This window comes from Ostrea edulis, chromosome 3 (assembly GCF_947568905.1).
Source record: "Ostrea edulis chromosome 3, xbOstEdul1.1, whole genome shotgun sequence".
Taxonomy (NCBI): domain Eukaryota; kingdom Metazoa; phylum Mollusca; class Bivalvia; order Ostreida; family Ostreidae; genus Ostrea; species Ostrea edulis.
Window position 1 is genome coordinate 72,517,102 of NC_079166.1, and position 20,524 is coordinate 72,537,625.

Below are 20,524 nucleotides of genomic sequence, written 5' to 3' on the forward strand. Positions count from 1 at the left end.
TCTTAATAATTGGATTTTCTAATACTCTTATGCATAGTATAAAACTCTTATATTTAAACAATAAAATGCTTTCTTTGTTGTTTCATCGCATTGCAGAAAAATTCATAACCAACGACGCGGACCCTAAATCTCGATTAGGTAATCTAAAACATTGTTCTTCTATAGTGGCCACAGCCTATACCCCGCGGCCACGATTTGAACAAACTTAAGTGTACAATACCCGAGGATGCTTGCTTATAAATATGACTAATTATGCCCCTGCTATTTGCTATTCTTGAGAAGGAGATTGTAAAACATTTCCATCCATGTATCCCTATGTAAAACATTAAACCCCTATAATTATATTCCCATCCTAACCTACATTTACACTTTGTCAAGAAGCTTTCTTATAAGGTTTATATTCTTCTATGTTCGAATGGTTCTTGAGTAAAAGATTCATAAATAACGCACGGTATTTTGGTCTTTCCATGTTTATGTCCCTTGGAATAGGAAATGGCACTTCATTTGAACAAAAGTATAAACCCCTTCACCCAAGGATACTCTTTGGTTAGATTTGGCCCAGTGGACCTGGAGAATACAGGTAACGGATAAATGCTCATTTTACCTTGGAAAGCTTAATTGTATTTTTTAACGTCTCACTCGAGAATTTTTCACTCGTACAGAGACGTTACCATTGTCGGTAAAGGGCTGCAAAATTTAAACCAATACTAGGCGTTGACGGCCTTTAAACAGGAGGATCTTTATTGTATCACACCTGTTGTGACACGGGGCCTCGAATTTTACGGCCTCATACGGAGGGTCACCTTATTTAGTCTTCTCTTACGACAGGCAGGGGGTACAGCGAACCTATTCTAACCCCCACGGGAACTCAAAGCGAAAAATGTGGATAAAAGTTTGGGGTCATTGGTCAAGAAACTTTTGATGCAAAATTTCTTGCCATCTGCATAGACGATTCTTTTTTAAACTGGTGCAGTTTGGAAAAATATAATAAAAACTAAAATAAAGAATCGACTAGATTCAAATTAGCCTACGTGTATCATATGTAACAAAATTGCAATACAAGTCTAGGGATATACTTATTTGTAGCATTTTATTGTGCAATTCTTCTAAATCTAAATCTCGTGGGGATCCGGGTTGTAATAGGTCCTCAGTATCCCTAGTGAGGTGACTAAATGGGACAGTCCTTCGGATGAGACCGCAAATACCGAGGCCTTGTGTCAAAGCAGGTGTGGCACGATAAAGATCCCTCCCTGCTCAAAGGCTGTAAGCGCCGAGCATAGGCCTAAATTTCGCAGCCCTCCATCGGCAAGGTGACATCTCCATATGAATGAACGTCCCGTTAAACAATATACAATCCATCCGTCTAAATTTTGGTAGGATAAAGTGACATTGGCATTTGTTAAAGGTGACATGAATTTAGACTTTTATATACTAGAATTATCGGTGAATGCCATATTTCTCTTATCACAAGTTTCAATATATGTAGGTTATGAAACATAGAAAGATACCATTTAGTTTCTTGCTTCATTTTTTTATTTAGATATCAATTTTAAAAAAGCTGCATGCATTTACTTTTCTAAATGATCTGATTAAATAAAATAAATAAAAGAACCACATTACCGCACCTTAATTCAAATTAGAAGTACTTCACAATAAATTCTGTTATTCGTTTCTACTTTGACCGAAAGCTTATTTCCTTCATGCAGAAAAATATATAAAATTTCACCCCATAACTAATTTGGTCATGGACTTCTATATGTTTGAACTGCTGATTGAAGAAGCATATTAAATTCACTTATGGCACAAAGCTTGACATGCATATACTCATATAACAAACAAAAAACCAACAACAACAAAACCAAGAAAAAAAGAAAAAAGAAAAAGAAAGAAAACCCCCCAAAACAAACAAAAACCGGGATATCTGTGTGCTTTCATTCTAATTTATGGCAGTGAGAATATTTATATATGCAATGGGGAATAACTCCTTCACACTTGACCAGACCATACAAGTCTCGACAAGAAAAACTATTATACTGTTCCTGGATAAATTAACACTTCATTCCTTTTTATTTTATATATTGGTATTTGAAATATACTCTAGATAACTGGTATCAAACTTCTATGATTGGTGGATCTGTTGACAAGTTTGTTCCACAGTTGAAGGGGAGTGGTCTTAGTATTCCAAACGTGTATACATGAGAGGCAGAGACGAAATTCTGTATCGGCTACATGTACTCTTTTATTAAATCAACAGTCCATCATCATGTATCATTGACTCAAATAGATAGTACACAGTACATAATAAAATATCATCAACATTATCAAATAAGTCAACTTACAAATTAAATGAGCCATCTGAAAATGTAAAAATGTAAAAGTTATATCTGAAACGTGCAAGTATACTAAGTATATGAATGAACGGCGGAGACAAAAATCTGAAGAATTTTGTTCATGTGTCCCGCATTTATTTCTCTGTACACCTTTTTAAAATTATTTACGATATTTGTTATCTCTTGAAATGAATTTTAATTGAAATTTGAAAATAGCACAATCCTTTCCTTCAAAACCCTTTTAATTTCCCATTGCACATCCAACTTTATGTCTAACTTTGAAATATATTTCTATAATCTAATCTGTATGATTTGCACTTTGATGTGTATTCAAAAACTTTCCAAAGCCTCACTGCATGCAAAACTTATAAAATATTGGGTCAACTCTCCTGTAAAACCAACCACTGCATATACCTCATCAATTGTAAACAATGTGGACAACAACATGTTGGGGAAACTACAAACATCAGACTTAGGACCAACAACCACCGATCTTCCATCAAAACCAAAAGCGTGACCGAACCCGTAGGGGAACACTTCAACAAAGAAGGTCACATTTGGCAAGACATGCAAGTGGTTGTTATTGATCATAATCCAACATGATGGACCGATGCAGAGAGAAAGAGCACAGAAAAATCCTGGATGCATCGTTTGAAATCATTCCGTTCAGGTGCAATGAATCAATCGCAAGAATCTAGAATATATCTTTAGTTTATTCAGTTTTCACAGCCTAATCGCCAATATTCACCCGATAAGATTTTTTGTTGTATGATTAATAGTAATACAATTCATTTCGGGACCTCGTTGCATGCTAGGCTACGACCTTGAATTCCCTAATTTAGCCATTATGAGGATTCCCAAAATTGCGACTATTGTTTAACCTTCAATATTTCCAAATTATGCTAAAACATTATTATGAATCACTACAATTATGAATTTATATAGCTCTATCTCTCTATATATTCTGGTCTCGAGATTGTGGCTTTAATTTTTTTTTTAAAAAAAGGAGGGGGTAATAATAAGAAAAAATGTATTGCCCTTGAAAACTAATATATCATCAATATAATTATCGTTAGACTTCTAAACCATGATAATATATATATATATATATATATATATATATATATAAGTACGGATTCAAATATAGCTCTTTATGTTTTGATATTAGAATTTTAATTTGTTCAAGTTGACCTTGAAAAATATATATTAGCTTGAAAACTAATACAGTATCTTTTCCTTAGACTTCTCTCCGATTGACCTTTCGGGTTTTTGATTTTAATGCGATATTTATTTGTTTAATAATTGGCTTTGTTGATTTTATAGTTTAACCGTGTTCTTGTAGCAATGATCATATTATTTTTCGTTGTCGTCACAGTTTATCATATCTGAATCCACAATGGTACGAACTACCAAATCTTCTTTTTTAAAGATGTATGCTACACTTTAGACATTTAATATAGATGAAAAGTGAAGGATATGTGCAACAATATTTTGAAATTGAAAACTTTCAAATTTACTTTATTTAGTAAAAAAGAAAAATGCAGTTTTAGTTGAAAGCAATCTGAGAAAAATTTAAAACCCCTACAGTTCAGCAGTCGACGTGCTAACCTACTGAGCTACTCAGCTAGGCGAGTTTATTTTTTAACTGAATAGACAAATATTGCTGATATTTATATCTTCATCCATGTTTTAAAAGGAAGTCAGTCATTATGACGATATAGAGTACCTCCTAAACTCATTAATTTCCCAACATTTTATTTCACACTCACATTATTTTGGAAGTTTTCTCTCTATTTGTCCGATTTCTCGAAATTTGAAAAATAATTCTATTTTCATCCCGACCCGACACAAACTCTCTACACCATCGTCTGTAGACACGCTTACAACGAAACCATTTTTCTCAACTCAGTACAACAGTATCATTCTTGTTAACAATGTAGATTATTAATATTTGTCATTTTTTCGTGGTGTGTGAATACAGTGTGATATTTGTTTAAGTAATATATGTCTCTTGATAAAAACGCGGGTTGCGTTGAGAATTTGAGTTTGAAATAGTCAGCAGTGTCGTGGCCTATTCATTCAGTGTTTTTATAAATTTATTTTCTGGCCTTGTTTCTTCTTAGATCCGATACTTTAATATATATATATATATATATATATATATATATATATATATATATATATATATAGTATATTATTTAGCATATTATTTTCCAATCAAGGGCCCTCAAGGGGCAGCATGAAAATATATACAAATACTGTACATATACAAGTAAAGAAATAAGTGATATACAAGTAAAGAAATAAGTGATTACAAAACACATAGTTACATGCAGATATAGTGTCATATATTGTTCATTCCCCCCCCCCCCCCCCCCCCCAGTTCTATTCAAAATAGATGGTTCTTCAGAACAAAATATGTGAATTAATTTTTATTCATCATGAAGTTAACAAAATTTTAAACTTTTTTTCTTCTTCTATAACACCACACAAAAAGATTTTCTTCCATCAACAAACTTTTCACAATTATATATATATATATATATATATATATATATATATATATATATATATATATATTAGAAGTTGATTCGGCACAGTTGTAAATATAAATACAAAATATTTGAACTGCCTGATGAACCATGCAGACATGGAGAAAGCGCTAGCAGTAAATGATTGTTTTTTATGGAATGTGTCATTCTGATTTTCAATATATATATATATATATATATATATATATATATATATATATATATATATATATATATACTTTTTGTTGTGCATAAAACCATACATAGTGATCTACTCTAAATGGTATCGTATACTATGGTATTTGAAAAGTAGAATTAAAATACACCTTAATACAATTAATAAATCATATCCCGGAGATATGAAATTAAGTATGCAGCATTTGCAATGTTTTCATAATTCCGAAAATATATAAACACAGCAAGACTTCGTTGTTTGAAGTTAACAGTCGTTTGTTTTCCCCCTAACAATATGGAAATAGTGCTTTACTTGAAACATTATATTGTAAAGATTTTAATATACATGTACAGATGGTTCAGGGATTCCCTTTACATTTACCTCACTATTAATCATTGGGTATCTTGTTACAATGCTTATTGTGTTTTTGCTTTATTAACATGATTTTATACAATTCAACCAGACTCAAAATCAGTAACCATTTGACATTTCATTTCTTCCTTCATATATAACACCCATGATAGCTGACAATTTATCAAAAACAATGTCAATATATAACTTTAAAGGGTATGTGCATTATTTAGGTGGTATCCGTATTCACAACTGTCGTATCATCGTGTAAATGAAATTCAAGATTTTTTCCCTGATTTTCCTATCATTTCTTGAACTTGTAAGTAGATTGTTCAGAATTTTGACGAACCGGTATTGCATTAATTTGAAATGATCATTGCCGAAAGCGAAACAAAACTAGGAGGACGTTTACAAACATTCAATTTTGAAATTCCTTGAAGTATATTGTTATCAAGTATAAATTGTGTGTCCGCAAAATTTAGTGATAAATATATTATGATCATCTCCATCGTGTTAATTGTTAATGAACTTGACATCGTATTTATGCATTTACACTTCACTTCACCAAACACAATCTGAGTTATAAATGACTGATATATCTAAACATGAAGATGCTTAGTAAATCAAACTTGCTTTGATTACCACGCATTATAACTTAATTTGAAAACAAATTCGTGCTTTGTATTTAAACCAAAATAATTTAATTTTACTTTTACACGCAATTTGATCGGTTCGCGGTTTACAATGCGTAAACTGCCTCAACTTACTTTGTATCGTATAAAACAAATAAAAATTACTTTCATTCCTTAAATATTTTCATTTTTCATGTATAAATTTTAAGCCACCTTCTCTCAGTTGAATGCACAGTGCTCAGCATTCTTACGTGTACAAGACGGGACAACCCTTACAAACATCATCTTGCAAACCATTTGCTCTTTTTACACCATTGTTTCCTTTTTACACCATTCGGCCTGCGGCCCCAGGGTGCATGAAATACATCTTGGGTATTCCCCATCACCTTTGATTGGACCTGGATCATCTCAAAAATGTTCGCTCCTGTAATTTGCACAAGAAATTGTTTTTGCATACAAAGTTGTAACAGATTTATGTTGAAAGTTAAACTAAACTGTTGTATTTGGAGCCACGAATGGTTCGTGAATAATCTGAAGGCCATTTGAGATAGACGCAAGTGAGCTTATCTGATAACGATTATGACCTTCGTCTATCGTTGCCAAGTGCTGCTATCATCATCGTTGTTGGCATCGCTAACTTTAGAATTTTACATTTTCAACCACCTAAAACATAGTGTATTGCTATATGATGCCCCCCCCCCACCCCCCCCGCGCGCCGAAATATCTCAGAAATTACCGATTTTGATTAACTATTACAAGAATCATTCAGTCTCACTAACTAGTGCGGGTACAACTTTCTGTGCGAAAGATACGATGTACAATATTTTGTGTGTTTAAAATATCAATAAATATTTGGACTGGAATTGCAAATATGAGACCCATGAACAAAATAAATATAGATCCAATAGTTTAACCAACATATTTGATTTCCCCGTCGTACATATCAGCATTCACAAATGCTTACAGAAGTAGGCCTAGCTGTGCTCCGCTCTGTTACGTGTATAATGATAAGATTATTTATATAAGAAGATAAGCTGGTTAAATACTGCACACGGCATTCTTCCGCAGGGCCTCAGAGTTGATACCTACAAATATATAGACACAAATGATCATTTACAACACGCAACAGGGCTCTATCTACATCACCTATTATAATTACACGTATATACCGACAAACTGTGAACAGTCTCAAAATTCAATATTGCGAATTTTGAAAAAAAACACCAACATTCATGTATAGGCCTATGGAAATTATATACATATTTAGCGACTCTTCACCGTATATAATCACACACAAAGGCAGTCAACCGTAAACTGTTCATCTAAAGCCGATAAAAACACGCCTGCGTAAACATCACCTTAATAAAATTTGACATATTTTGGCATATGAATTCTCGAACGAAACGAGACTGTCACTACCTGTTTTACGACTTAGGTATGTCGCGGCCGGTGTTTGAAGGACCTGAAGTCGTTAAAATAGGTAGTGACAGTTTCATCGCCAAACGCTCGGCATCAAGTGTGAATGGCCAAACGCTCGGCATCAAGTGTGAATGGCAAGGGTCCTCGGAGATGACCTTAAAAAAGGATGTCCCGTGTCAAAATAGGTGTGGCACGCTATAGAACCCTCACTGTTCAATGGCCGTAAGCGCCGAGTACATATGCCTAAATTTGAAGTCCTTCTCTGGTATTGGTGACGTCTCTTTATGAGTGAAAAATTCGCGAAAGGGACATTTAACAAGATACAATCAAACAATGAATCAATCGAACGAGACATTAAATAATATACAACCAACCAATCATGATCAAGGCAGTTGTCGGCGATCTGTTCACAACATATATACATGTACCTACTCGTACTTCATTTAAGTTCCACGTCAGTAAGAAATAGTCCCCAAGATCACAGACTGTTTATGGACTTCGATAACCTTACAAAAAATTATGAATGGATGCAGTTCGTACGTTTAAGTCCCAAATTCAATTTTCGGTACATCGAATTAATCTTTCTTGCAGTAAAGTTGTTGTAACATGGCAAAACCCTCGAGGCGCACGGCGGGGTTAGTTTAGTAACACATGTCATGAAAAGAACTTGAGGTGCGAGTTTGGTGTAACCTTCGCTAATTTACAGTATACACACGTACCACATTTTAAAGATGCAGTTTCTTTTTTGATAGGATGCATTTCTGAAAATAAATATATCTATTATCTTAAAAAAAAGCCTCATGGACCCCCATAGTTTCGTGTGCGTCCGTGTTTGAAACAACCGTGTTTGAAATGGTGGGATGAATATACGGAATGAATGTACTGCAAATTATGTGAATTAAAAACGCAAATTCGGTAAGTCATGGGATTAGAGTTCGCAAGAGAGTCTTCTTTGCATAAATACCCATTTTTAGACTGATCAGAAACACTTTGAAAATCGCCCACACGTTTCAAGGTCGCTTGCTCAATATTGTTTGCATCGCCCTCGTCACAGAACTAGGTCATGTTGTAAAGAATTTCGACACACTATGAAACAATTGATACTTACTTGTACGTCGGTCCTATTAATGAACTGTTTTAAGAGTAGATAATAATTACAATTCTGAGTTCCGTACTTTTTTGTAATTACTGTTAGTTTATCTTAATTAAATAAATAATTAATTAAATAAACTTCATTCTGTTATTTACTCAATTATAAGTCTAACATTTGTAAAGAAAATCTTACAAGAGAGTGCAATTTTAGGAAAATATGCAAATGTTGAAAACAACGTGGCTTACCTTTGCCAATGGACTGGATGGTTAAACCCATGTGTGTGCTCCACAACCGATGTAATCCGTCAATTTTGTATATTGTTAAAAATAACTTGTGTTTGCACATCGGAAGGCCTCGGAAATCATGGTATAACAAGTATGGGACATATAGCTAGGCAAGCGGAAGTGTTCCAATACCATAGCTAAAAGAAGCGTAATATTCTAGGATGAAATAAAACTGTACTTTATAAACAGGAAGAATTGTTGATATTATTCTAAAAGCAAGAATTGATTTTCTTAAATCGAAATTCAAAAGGGATGGATAAGACTTGCTCAAGTCTCTATGTTGTTTTTATTACTTTATCATTTCGTTCAATTTTTTCTGTGTTTCAGAAGTCTAAACCGGCAACTTTGTAATGATAGAAGTAGTCGTTTATACCACACCATAAGCCTTGTGTTTTATGAGGGGGTGGTATGGGATAGATCTTTACTATTATCATTGTCAACAAAATTACCGGTTCCTGTGGCATGACATGAATAATGACCTGGTTTCAATAAATGTCCTTTTACAGTCAATCTGAAATTTTTATTCGTTATACTTGTAGAACTTGTTGGATAAATATTATAAAAGGGAATTTTATTCCATACTTTTTCATTAACTTTCGTGATTAAATCAGCATTTCAAAACATCAAAACTTCAACCATTTTATTTTAAATCTTCTTTCTCGATACTGGCATTTGGGTGTGGCATTACACCAGATGAAATATTAGAAGTTGTAAAAACCATTAAAAAAGTAATAAATCGCCTGGCCCGGATACTGTCATCAATGAATATATTAAGTCAACAATTAATATTATGGTACCATTGTACGTAAAATTATTTAATTTAGTATTTGGTACTGGAACTGTACCAGAAGCATGGTTAGTAGGGAATATAAAACCAATTTTTAAGAAGAAGGGTATTTATACTGATCCACAAAATTATCGCCCCATCACACTATTAAAGCTGTATGGTCCGAATTACAATATTTTTTTCCATCTCGTAAAACCGCTATTAAATCATTGCACGTATGTAGTTATGAGACTGTACGACATATCATAAATTATTTCACCTGTTTTAACCCAAATAATGTTATTTTAAACCGATGTTTACAAATAACCGCTCACTGGCATTTCGAGTGACAATCACGTGACCAGTTCAAACTTTCAGATCATCGGTGGTCTTATCTGTGTAAAGCTGTGTATTTTGTTATAACAGTGCCATACCATAAGTTTAATAGAAATAAAAATATTAAATACTTCTTAGTAATTTTTCTTGTTTTACCCTCTTTCAGCCTTAAAACTAGACAGTTGCGTATGAGTTAATACATCATGTTGGGATTCCCCTGACGCGCGTGGGTCTATTTATAGACGTCTATTATGGGATGATTTATATATGTAGCCACTATATTTACTTTCTAAATAATATTCGCACTGTTTTCTTTTACATGCAGATGTTTTCAAGCATATAATTAAGGGAAAGTTAATAACTTTATAAAGTAATTAATCTGCTTTAAAGTAATTATGTACAAAAATAATACATGAACATCAGGTCATACAGCTTTAAGTGTAGAAGGTTGACAGCGCATGCTGATGATATTGATCTTCTCAAGGAAAATCAGACTGGTTTCAGGGCTCAAAACTCTACTGCTGATAATATGTTTGTACTATACTCCCTGATTACTTAAGAAATAGAAATTATATTGTGCTTTTATTGACTTTAAGGCTGCATTTGATAAAGTATGGCGATTGGGATTATGGGAGAAAAAACCTTGTGAAATATAATTTAAAGGACACATGACACAAAAAATTATTTGTCTGTAATCATTGTCTTTATAATCCTTAATTCAGATTCTCACACTGAATCTGTTAAACAAGCATCTGATAACAAGGCACAGCTGGAAATAGTAATCTGTAAACACCAGCCGAAGCAGTTCTCCGAGCAGTGCCGACAGTTAATGAGATAAGAGTCACGTGTGTGTTATATACGTCAGAGGTGAGCTTCTTGCAAATTCTCACCATAGCATATTCAATACAATGGCTGAAGACTTATCAGAACTCTGATTTATTTAAGAAATAACAAAATTCAACTGCAGTAAAATATTCTTGAAAATCATGTAATAAACTTAAACTTTTATATTCACATTTGCAGCAGATTTAGGTTGTTGATCCTCCCCCCCCCCCCTTCCCCCAAGCTCTAAATTGCTAAAGATATATAAATATGTACCAGTATGTATATCATGTATATATTGAAAACAAATCAACAAAAATTCCGAAAATGTCTAATGAATTGACATCATGGCATTCTGAACCCCTTATCTATAAAAATGTATGTCACATATAGATAATGTAAGAAACCTACCATAAAACGAATGTAGGAAAAAAAGTCATGGAAAAAAAGTCACGGATGATAAATCACAGGAAAATAAGTCACAGGAAAAAAAGTCACAATATATATTTTGTATAAAAATCACATAGATGTATGAAAAAAGTCACAATATATATTATATTATGTGTATAGGGGAAAATTCATAGTATATATTTTGATAGAAAAGGGTCACATATACAAAGGGGGAGAAAGTCACAGTATATAATATATTATATTTTGAAAGAAAACTACAGGTATATATAGAAAAAAGTCAATTATTATATAAGGAGAAAAGTTTTACTTAAATTTGATTCAAAGTTAGAAGATTCCATGTTTTTTTATCATTTGCAACAAACAAATAACTCCAATAAAAATTAACTTTTAAGTATTTACAACAGTTTGTTGACAGGGACTGTCGAGATTAATTAGTGGCTTCACAAGGCACCTTTACCCTTTTCTAGACAGTGTATTCCCTGTATAAGTAGACAAAATGGCATCAGTTTACAATCTTTGAAGCGATACATAGGATGAAGGAAAAAATATGTTTTTTTTGTTTTTTTTTTAGCAAATGTTAACTATTCATCGGTGCTTTATTTTTCCTACGTATGGTCAAAGTCACTCTTTATAAATATTGTGACTTTTTTTCCTTGGTATAGGCAAAGACAATCAAAAATTTTGAACAAAAGAAATTGTGACTTTTTTTGCTAGGTGTGGTCATAGGCACTCTTTATACATATTGTGACTTTTTTTCCTGTGAATTTTTTTCCTGTGACTTTTTTTCCTACCCAGATTGTGACTTTTTTTTTCCTGTGACTTTTTTCCCGTTTACCCATAAGACAGGGATTATAAAATATGATCTTTGTTTTCTTTTGGTAACAATTTTCTCTAGCAAATTGCACCCCCTCCCCAAATTTAAATTTGAATCCTGATACAAAATACGAATAGTAAAAAGCAGTTAACTTGCAGCACATATGTAATCATATTGTGAAAAAAAAAATAGTTTTTTTTTTCACCTGAAGTATTTGTCGCTTTCTATATGCACCATACCCAGGTGGGTTTTTTCCCCAGTATTTGATGAAGTTGAACATTCACCTTGGGTAGGCCACTCAGCATCGGGTACAGCATCATCTTTTAACTGGGCACGAGCATTATGATAACCTAATTCAGCTAACCGGGGTGGATAACGAGAATACTGATCTGGCGTAAAGTGTTTCTCACATATTTTACTGCATTTGGTTAATGTAAGGTCTCTTCTACGACAGTAATGTACCCATGCTTTTTGAAGACCTGCATCTTTGGGGAAGCGAAAAAATGACACATTTTTGTCCACTTTTGAAGAGATTGAACAATTATAAACAGCACAATACGGCATCCTTACAAACTATATGAATAACTCTTTAGATACAAAGAAACATGAGTGTGCATGTTCTTTGTTTATGACAGCATTTAACCCATTACTGGTAATTAGGGAAACTGTTTGTCTTTGATCAGTGATAAGAAAGATTTATAGTATCTCTTCTGTAGAAGCATATAGCATCTCTGTGCTGTAGTTCATCTCTGACGTCATCCCGACTGTTTCCGATCTCTGGGGTTTAGAATATGCATATTAAGGTCAGGCTGCTTATCAGTACAGTGTTACAGCTTTAGCTGTGAAACGGATGCGTGTTTAACAGATTCAGTGTGAGAATCTGACTTAAGGATTATAAAGACAATGATTGCAGATAAATAATTTTTTGTGTCATGACTCCTTTAACATGAAAATGCCTGAATTTTATCGTTAACTTGTATAATGGTTGTAAACCTAGACTTTTACACAATAATAATTATTCTGAATACTTCCCTTGTCAAAATGGAGTTCGTCAGGGCGAAAATTTGTCTCCTCTTCTTTTTGCATTATATCTTAACGACTTAGAAGAATTTTTGATACAAGAAAATGTTATTGGTTTGAGCAACTTATCTGATGAAATTGAACAAAAATTGGACTGTTTTATAAGGCTCATATTAATGTTGTATGCAGATGATACAGTACTGGTGTCTGAAACTAAAGATGACCTTCAATACCAACTGAATTGTTTTCAAAAATACTGTGAAAAGTGGGAGTTGCAAGTGAACGTGGATAAAACTAAAATTGTTATTTTTGGCAAAGGTAAACAATCCTCAAATTTAATATTTCTATACAATGATAATGAAATTGAAATTGTTAAAGAAATACTTTAGGAGTTAGTTTCTCTTGAACTGGTTCTTTATTACAATACCAGAAAGCATGTTGTTCAAAGAGCAACCAGAGTTATATATGCCATCATTAAAAAACAAGGAAATTGAATTTATCTATCGATTGACTGGCACATTGTCGGAAGGTAGTACTTTGGGCTATTGATATTTGCAATAATCACCAGTAAATGTTCCAACGCTTTTCAAAACTTGACTTTTTCGTTTATTAGCAGGCCAACCTTCTGATGAAGACAGGTGAAAATGTCTGAAACACAGTCAACAACGTCTGCTGTGTCAAGGTTATCTGTATTGGATTTGGTGTGGATTTATGTTCTAGTCATGTTAACATGTCTGCGACCTAACAGGGCAACGGTAATTATACTAGTTTTACTAACACATTCTATACCAATGACAATGTTAAACTTTCAGCTGTCCAATATACAGGATTATTAAATAATGTTATAATTTATATGCATTTTATGATATGGAAAGAAAGAAAATTAGAAAATAAAAGAAAAAAAACTTTACCTTACAGATACAACCATGTGGCGCTTCTCTTCAAACTATCAAAGATGATTTTCATTGCCCTCGAAATCAATTTGAATGGAACAAAAAAGCAGAAGAGATGAAATGTGCTTCCTTCTCACAGAACTGTACAGAGACGTCCGATTTTGTATATCATTGTTTGGTAAATGCCTGGGGCAATGGTACAATACATGTCTGTTCACCGTCAAGGATTATCTTTGGTAATTTTCGCATCAAGATCATCAGTATGACATTTAACTTATTGTCAGTATTTGGTAGCTCATGCATCATTTCCTGGCTTGGCGTTTGAATTCTAAATGTTATCCTCCAAAGGCAACGATTTTATTGGAAATTTGCAGGGTTTTTAGCATGTTCAAGCTGTGAGTACAAACAAAATCCATTTTACATGTTTTTCTTGGTATTGACACATGTACGAGATCAATATCATCTATGGTAGCAGACAGTATAAACTCTATCGTACCCAAAGTTATAATATGTAAATGACGCTAACACTTACCAGTTACAACGAACAAACTTGTACTGAAGTGATTATGGAATAATGGAGAAAAAAAACCCAAAACACCCAACTCCACTCCACCCCCACCCCAAAGAAAAAATCAACGACAAAAAAAAAAAAAACAACAAAAAAAACCCAACAAAATACGACAAAACTTAAAAACTTATATGTAAAATCAAATTGTTCCCGATATTCATATGAGCAATCTCAATCGGATGAGGAGGGGTGTTGGTGTTGGTATTCAACCAAAATTGTTTTTTATATGTTCTAAATCAGATATGATACCGGATATCGATATTTGAAAAGACTCTCCTCGACCCACTCAAGATACCTTGTTGTACCAGACACCCCCTATCTCTTTCTCACGTGTCCAGGAGTTGCTAGATCTTGATTCATTAGGAGTAATAGCTTTGAAAATGGGACAGAAACGATATAATTCCTGATAGATCTGCATTGTCTCTTCATCAAAGTAGGTACACAATGTTTGCAGACGTGTATGGTGCCGTGGCGGATGTTGAGGGGTTTACATGAAATTTGTTTTCCCCTTTGGCTGAACATTTTTATCAAAAGGATTATTTTTGCCATTTCGGACTCTTCAACACCCCCAACCCACCATCCTTTGGGACGGACAATGCACAAATATTTGTTGCAACTACCCCCCCCCCCCTTTGAAAATTTTCAGGATCCTCCTCTGTGATTTAGCAGGAAGAAAGTATATTGTTATGGAACAGATTTGCAATGAATTCCAATATTGTTTATGTATCATTTCAATACGCCGGTTTCGAGATACTCTCCCTTGACGACGCTCTTCAAGGTAGGAGGTTAAATTTGTCCCATAATAAACCGGAAGGTGCGACAGATTTACGTCACGGTTTGTATACATTGACAACTATGCCCGTGTATCATTGTTGGGTGCCGGGATGTACGTCTTCGACGAGGAAATACACCAACTTGGACAAATATCCTCATATGAAAGGCATCAAGTTTTTTTCACTGCCGAAAAAGACTAATCCGCGGGCTAGACAGCAGTGGATAAGGCTTATCAGACGAGAGAAATCTTGGGTACCGAACAAGTACACAAGGATTTGTTCGTGCCATTTTGAGCCAGAATCATCTGTACCAACATTATTCCCTTACAACAATTACAAAAAAACCATGCTTTAGTAGGTAAGTAGATACTAGAATTATCTGCACTTACAACGAATAATAATCAAGTAACCTTTATAGGAGCCTAAGCAGACGACAGTAAACTTTGTATTTTACGATGCATTTTCAAATAACAAATTCATTATTTGGATCAGATTTTCTGACATGCAGCGAGTGCTCCATGTATGTTTCGTTTATTTTTGTAAATTTCTTAAATAAACATGCACTGATAGCTTTTATTATTGTTAAAATATAAAATTCAAACTGGCATATTTCAATGGGGAAATATTTGACAGAAGAACCAGTAACTCTACACAGTGTGATTTCCTTGGCGATACATGTGATGACGATGATGGTGATGCTGTGAACATTTTTGAGAATCCACATTACTATGAGGAAGATGACATCCCATTTGTTTCTAAAGAGATAGATGTCCAACAGGATATGTATGATGGTAATTATTATAGATGTCTATGTTTTCTTAATATTTGTTTGATAAAGTGTTGTGAAAATTTGTTTGACATCACCTGGTCTTGTTATAAAAACCAAGCATCAGAACTTCAAAAGTATAATATATAGAATCTGTTCCTTTTTTGTATAATAATATTATAATATTAATAAACAATATTTAATAACTGTGTATGAATGTGTATGTGTGCAATCAATATTAGGGGTTTATATACATATATATATGTATACATGTATGTATATTGCAATAGGAAAGACATGAAATCATACCGCCAAAATAATTAAAAGAAAAATACGCAGTTCCAAAGTATATTCATGTATTTATTTATATTTTGAATATGCATGGATTATTGGCATAAATGTGTAATATGTATAATTAATGGATATAAGTAAAGACAATACACAGGGAAGAGTAATTTGTTTGCATTAATACACTGTCATTGGTGGTATTTCAGATTTCATATGCAGATATAAGTACTCAGCTGATATGTAAATATCTGCATTATTTATCCTTCATGCAATATATAATATGCCTGGTGAAGCAAGAGTCGTTGCTAGATATATATAGATTAAATGTGGAATTGCATATGCAATATATATATATATATATATATATATATATATATATATAACACAAATATTTCAGGTAAATTCAATGTGAAAAAAGTGGAGTGTGTCACAACATCTCCTTCTCTTGACCATGATTATGGGACTGGTTCATCAACAAGTTCTGCTGATGTAGAGGTACAGGATGCAGCAGTGCAGATAGATACAACGATGGACGACATTAGAAGTATGTCTGATGAAATCAAACGCCTTCAGTCAAAACTTAATGACAAGACCACTCTTTTGAGGGAAGCGTTTACAGACACTGTTACTAAAAATGATGAAAATGTTAGGTTATATACAGGGTTACCATCACTGGCAATGCTGCTTGGTATTTTTAATATTCTAACTGCAAAATGCCCTTCATTGAAATATTGGTCAGGTCAATCTACTGCTCAGGAGACAAATAATCACAGAAACAGACGTGGAAAACCTGGTCCAGCACGAAAATTAACTTTATTCCAGGAATTTATCCTTACCCTTGTTCGTTTGCGTTTAGGCCTCTTTGAATTTTTTATTGCTGATCTGATTGGAATATCTGAAACAAGAGTTTCTCAGATTTTTTTATTACATGGATAACTTTTACGTCCAATGTATTTGGAAAATTTTTGAGGTGGCCATCTAGAAAGCAGGTTAAAAAATGTATGCCATTGTCATTTAGGAAGCAGTACCCCAACACTCGTGCCATAATAGATTGCACTGAATTTTTTTTGCAAAAACCAAGATCTCCAACTGCTCAAGCAGCTACATATAGTACTTATAAGTAAAAAAAACACTGCAAAATGTTTGCTTGCTATAACACCTTCTGGAAATATTACTTTTGTATCCAAACTTTATGGTGGAAATGTATCTGATAGATATATTACTGAAGATTCAGGATTTTTAGATTTTTTGGAAGAGGGTGATGACGTTATGGCTGATAGAGGATTTACAATAAGAGATTTAGTCACTGACAGAAAAGCTACTTTGAACATTCCTCCTTTTACCAGAAAGTGTTCGTGGGGAAAAAAGAAACGACTCAATGTTAGCGAAATAAAACAAACACGCAAAATAGCAAAACTTAGAATACATGTAGAGAGAGCTATACAGAGAGTTAAATTATTTAGGCTTATAGGAAATATTATTCCATGGTCACTCAAACCTGTAACTAATCAAATGATCAACATTTCGGCATTTCTTTGTAACTTGATGCCAAAATTAGTGAGAAAATAGTTTAAGTCATTTGTAGACTTTTGAAAGAAACATGCAGTTTATTCAGCATTTTATACATGAAATTGATGTATGATAAGTACATGTATTTTTGACTTAATTAATATCATAAAAATACATTATATCCTTAAAATAAGAATAATGTGTACTTCATTATCAATCATTATCTACATGTATTTTGGTTTGTGTTCAGACATGTACATAAAATATAAGGATAATCCGAAAATATCTTGAAATCAATTTATGTATATCTTGATAGCAATACAACAATATATTGCATGCATTCCCACTTTGGACATCATATTTCTACAACATTCCACTCAACTTTGGCAGTAAGAATTTCTCAAAAAATATCTTTGATTTCATAAACAATGAATTCCACAATGATGAATCAAAGTAAATTCTTTCACTGTAAATTTTGTGTTTTCCATTTTTGACATCACCTTCTAAATACAATACAAAATCACACCACTGTACATTTGCAACTGCCATTTGAGTCTGAATTTGTGTGTACCAATTTGAGGTCTCTTTTAATTTCATACACCCATTCTCATCCTTTTGAACATGATAATTTTCATTGAAAATCTGATCTACAGTGAAATTTCTGAATTTGTATGGACATTTAATTTCAAGTACTCCTGTCCCACAACACTTACATTGTAAAATTCCATCTGGTGAAGCACCTAAATGAGGTTTACTGGAATCAATTATAAGACCTGAAGTTTTCAATTTACCACCTTTGTGTTCTGCAAGATACATTTTTTCATATAAATTTCTTGCCAAAACTTCTCTTTCCTTACCATAAATAGTGGCAGGGGTTGAAAATGATGTACATTCATTGCTCAAAATCTGTTTTACTATATAATTATTGGGGTCATTTCCTTTATAATGACAAGCATTGTGTAAGATGGAGGAAGTAATTCTATCATATCTGTATTGGTAACAGTTAACTGACTCTTACTGGTGGTCAGTTAATCTATTGATTTCATTACAATCATTTTCATCTATGCATGTTGATAGGTAGTCAAATACTGATATATTTCCATTAGGATCAAAGTTTGAAATACATTGCTTTAGGGTTTTGGGTACATTTTCTTCACTGTTATCATTGGCAGTAGTGTCAAGAACTTCAATAATTTGAGTGTCAAAACCTTTAACTAAATCTAAAAGCATACCATCAACATCACAATTATTTGTACAAAGAGTTGTCGAGTCAAAACTGTGTTCAAATGGTAGAATACGAGACTGTTCAGTTGACTGTTCAATTTCATCCAATAGTTTGGGTTTTGACTCTTTCCGAGGAACATCCCACATACATTTCCTGTCAGTACATGTTTCAGAATTCCTATCAAGATGCCTCTCTGACCACAAAGTCAAACTGAACAATAAGGTCAATAATGCCACAACATGTCTACATCCACCATCATCTCTGTATAAAAAGATATACTTTATTTAAAATATAATCTTGATTAAATTTTTATGCTGCAAATATTCTCTTACATGATAGCTATGCATATTTTTTATATCCTTATAAAGAGTATATATCTATTAATATGTTTACTACAAGTTTTCTTACAATAAAGGCCGGGTGATCAGATTCACAATTACACACACATTTTTGTTTTTCACTGTTAATGATCAAAATGTAATGCCCAATATGTTTAAAAAGTTATGGCAACTTTATTATTATAGAGAGTTTATCATTTGTTGTGTATATACAAAGATCAAGGTACATGTATGTTATTGTTTAAGAAGTGTTGAAATGTATCTGGTTAATTATCTAAGTTTGATATATTCCATCACATTTCAAGTATACTTTAGGTGATATGTGCCATTTAAAATCAAAATTTGTTTTTAAGCATTATCAAGATGCTTTGAATTACAAAATTAACAGTTCAATAGTTTGTAAAAGCTGAGAAGCAAAACTCAATTCTTGTTTATATAACACATAGTCAAGGCTGAAATATTGCTCTTGTCCTTACATTAAGAAGGTCGAAGTTTTGGTTGTCAACTTTTACTGTTTACTGTTGTTGTTGTTTTTATTTTTGTTCATCGTATTTAAATTATGTAATCATAATTGGAAATAGGGTAATTCCAGCTGTTATGGGTTATCCTTAGGTTCTGTTAAATGATAACATAATATGTCATGTTCAGTTGCCCATGCAACTCTATTTTGTATTGCTTATAGTAATTATGAGATTGATCATTGTTCGTTATCTTCACCTTTGGTGTCATGTTATCCTGAACTTTTCCAGGTTATTTATTTTTACATTGTTATAATTGCATAGTGCAATGATTATGTCAGGTTTCAATTTGTGATTTTAGATTTATAATCATGACATTCTGTGATATTTTACTCCTGAATAAATTGAAACTTGAAATGAGTTATATTTTATTGTTTTAACATCAAAAAATGAAGAAGAAAAATTGTTCTAAAAAATGTGAACCAGTCCCTTTAATATTGTACAATTAGAATGCTGGAGTACTTATCTATATATCGTGTATTCTTATCAGCATGATCAGCCAATATCCATGCTTAATGAATGTATTTAATAAACAGAATATTATCCTTGACATTGAGCAGTTTTACTTTCTCTGATTATTTCATAATATATATATATAATTATATAAAAAAAAAACGTAATTGAAATTGTGTAGTGTGAAACTTAATCGTTATAATTAATTT

At 32.8% G+C, this 20,524-nt stretch overlaps 1 protein-coding gene and 1 long non-coding RNA gene across 10 annotated transcripts in view; one reads left to right on the forward strand and one right to left on the reverse strand.

Annotated features, from left to right (window-relative positions):
- Positions 1-20,524, forward strand: part of LOC125683333 (uncharacterized) — a 42,024-nt gene that overhangs the window by 3,821 nt on the left and 17,679 nt on the right. For 2 of the 9 annotated variants that reach the window (XM_056158840.1, XM_056158844.1), the window contains exons 1-4: positions 8,262-8,353; positions 13,174-13,302; positions 13,598-13,739; positions 13,903-14,113. In XM_056158840.1, coding sequence (XP_056014815.1) covers positions 13,629-13,739; positions 13,903-14,113 — 322 coding nt within the window. In that variant the 5' untranslated portion in view covers positions 8,262-8,353; positions 13,174-13,302; positions 13,598-13,628. Of the gene's footprint in view, positions 1-2,395; positions 3,001-8,254; positions 8,354-13,173; positions 13,303-13,595; positions 13,740-13,902; positions 14,114-20,524 lie in introns of those variants that run through there. The other 7 variants (XM_056158841.1, XM_056158846.1, XM_056158845.1 and 4 more) reach the window with 7 other exon arrangements.
- LOC125683336 (uncharacterized) lies at positions 5,263-8,833 on the reverse strand. The gene is made up of 3 exons (XR_008801203.1): positions 8,777-8,833; positions 6,984-7,104; positions 5,263-6,443 (listed from the first exon to the last, which is right to left on the reverse strand). It is a non-coding gene; the product is annotated as an uncharacterized LOC125683336 (long non-coding RNA).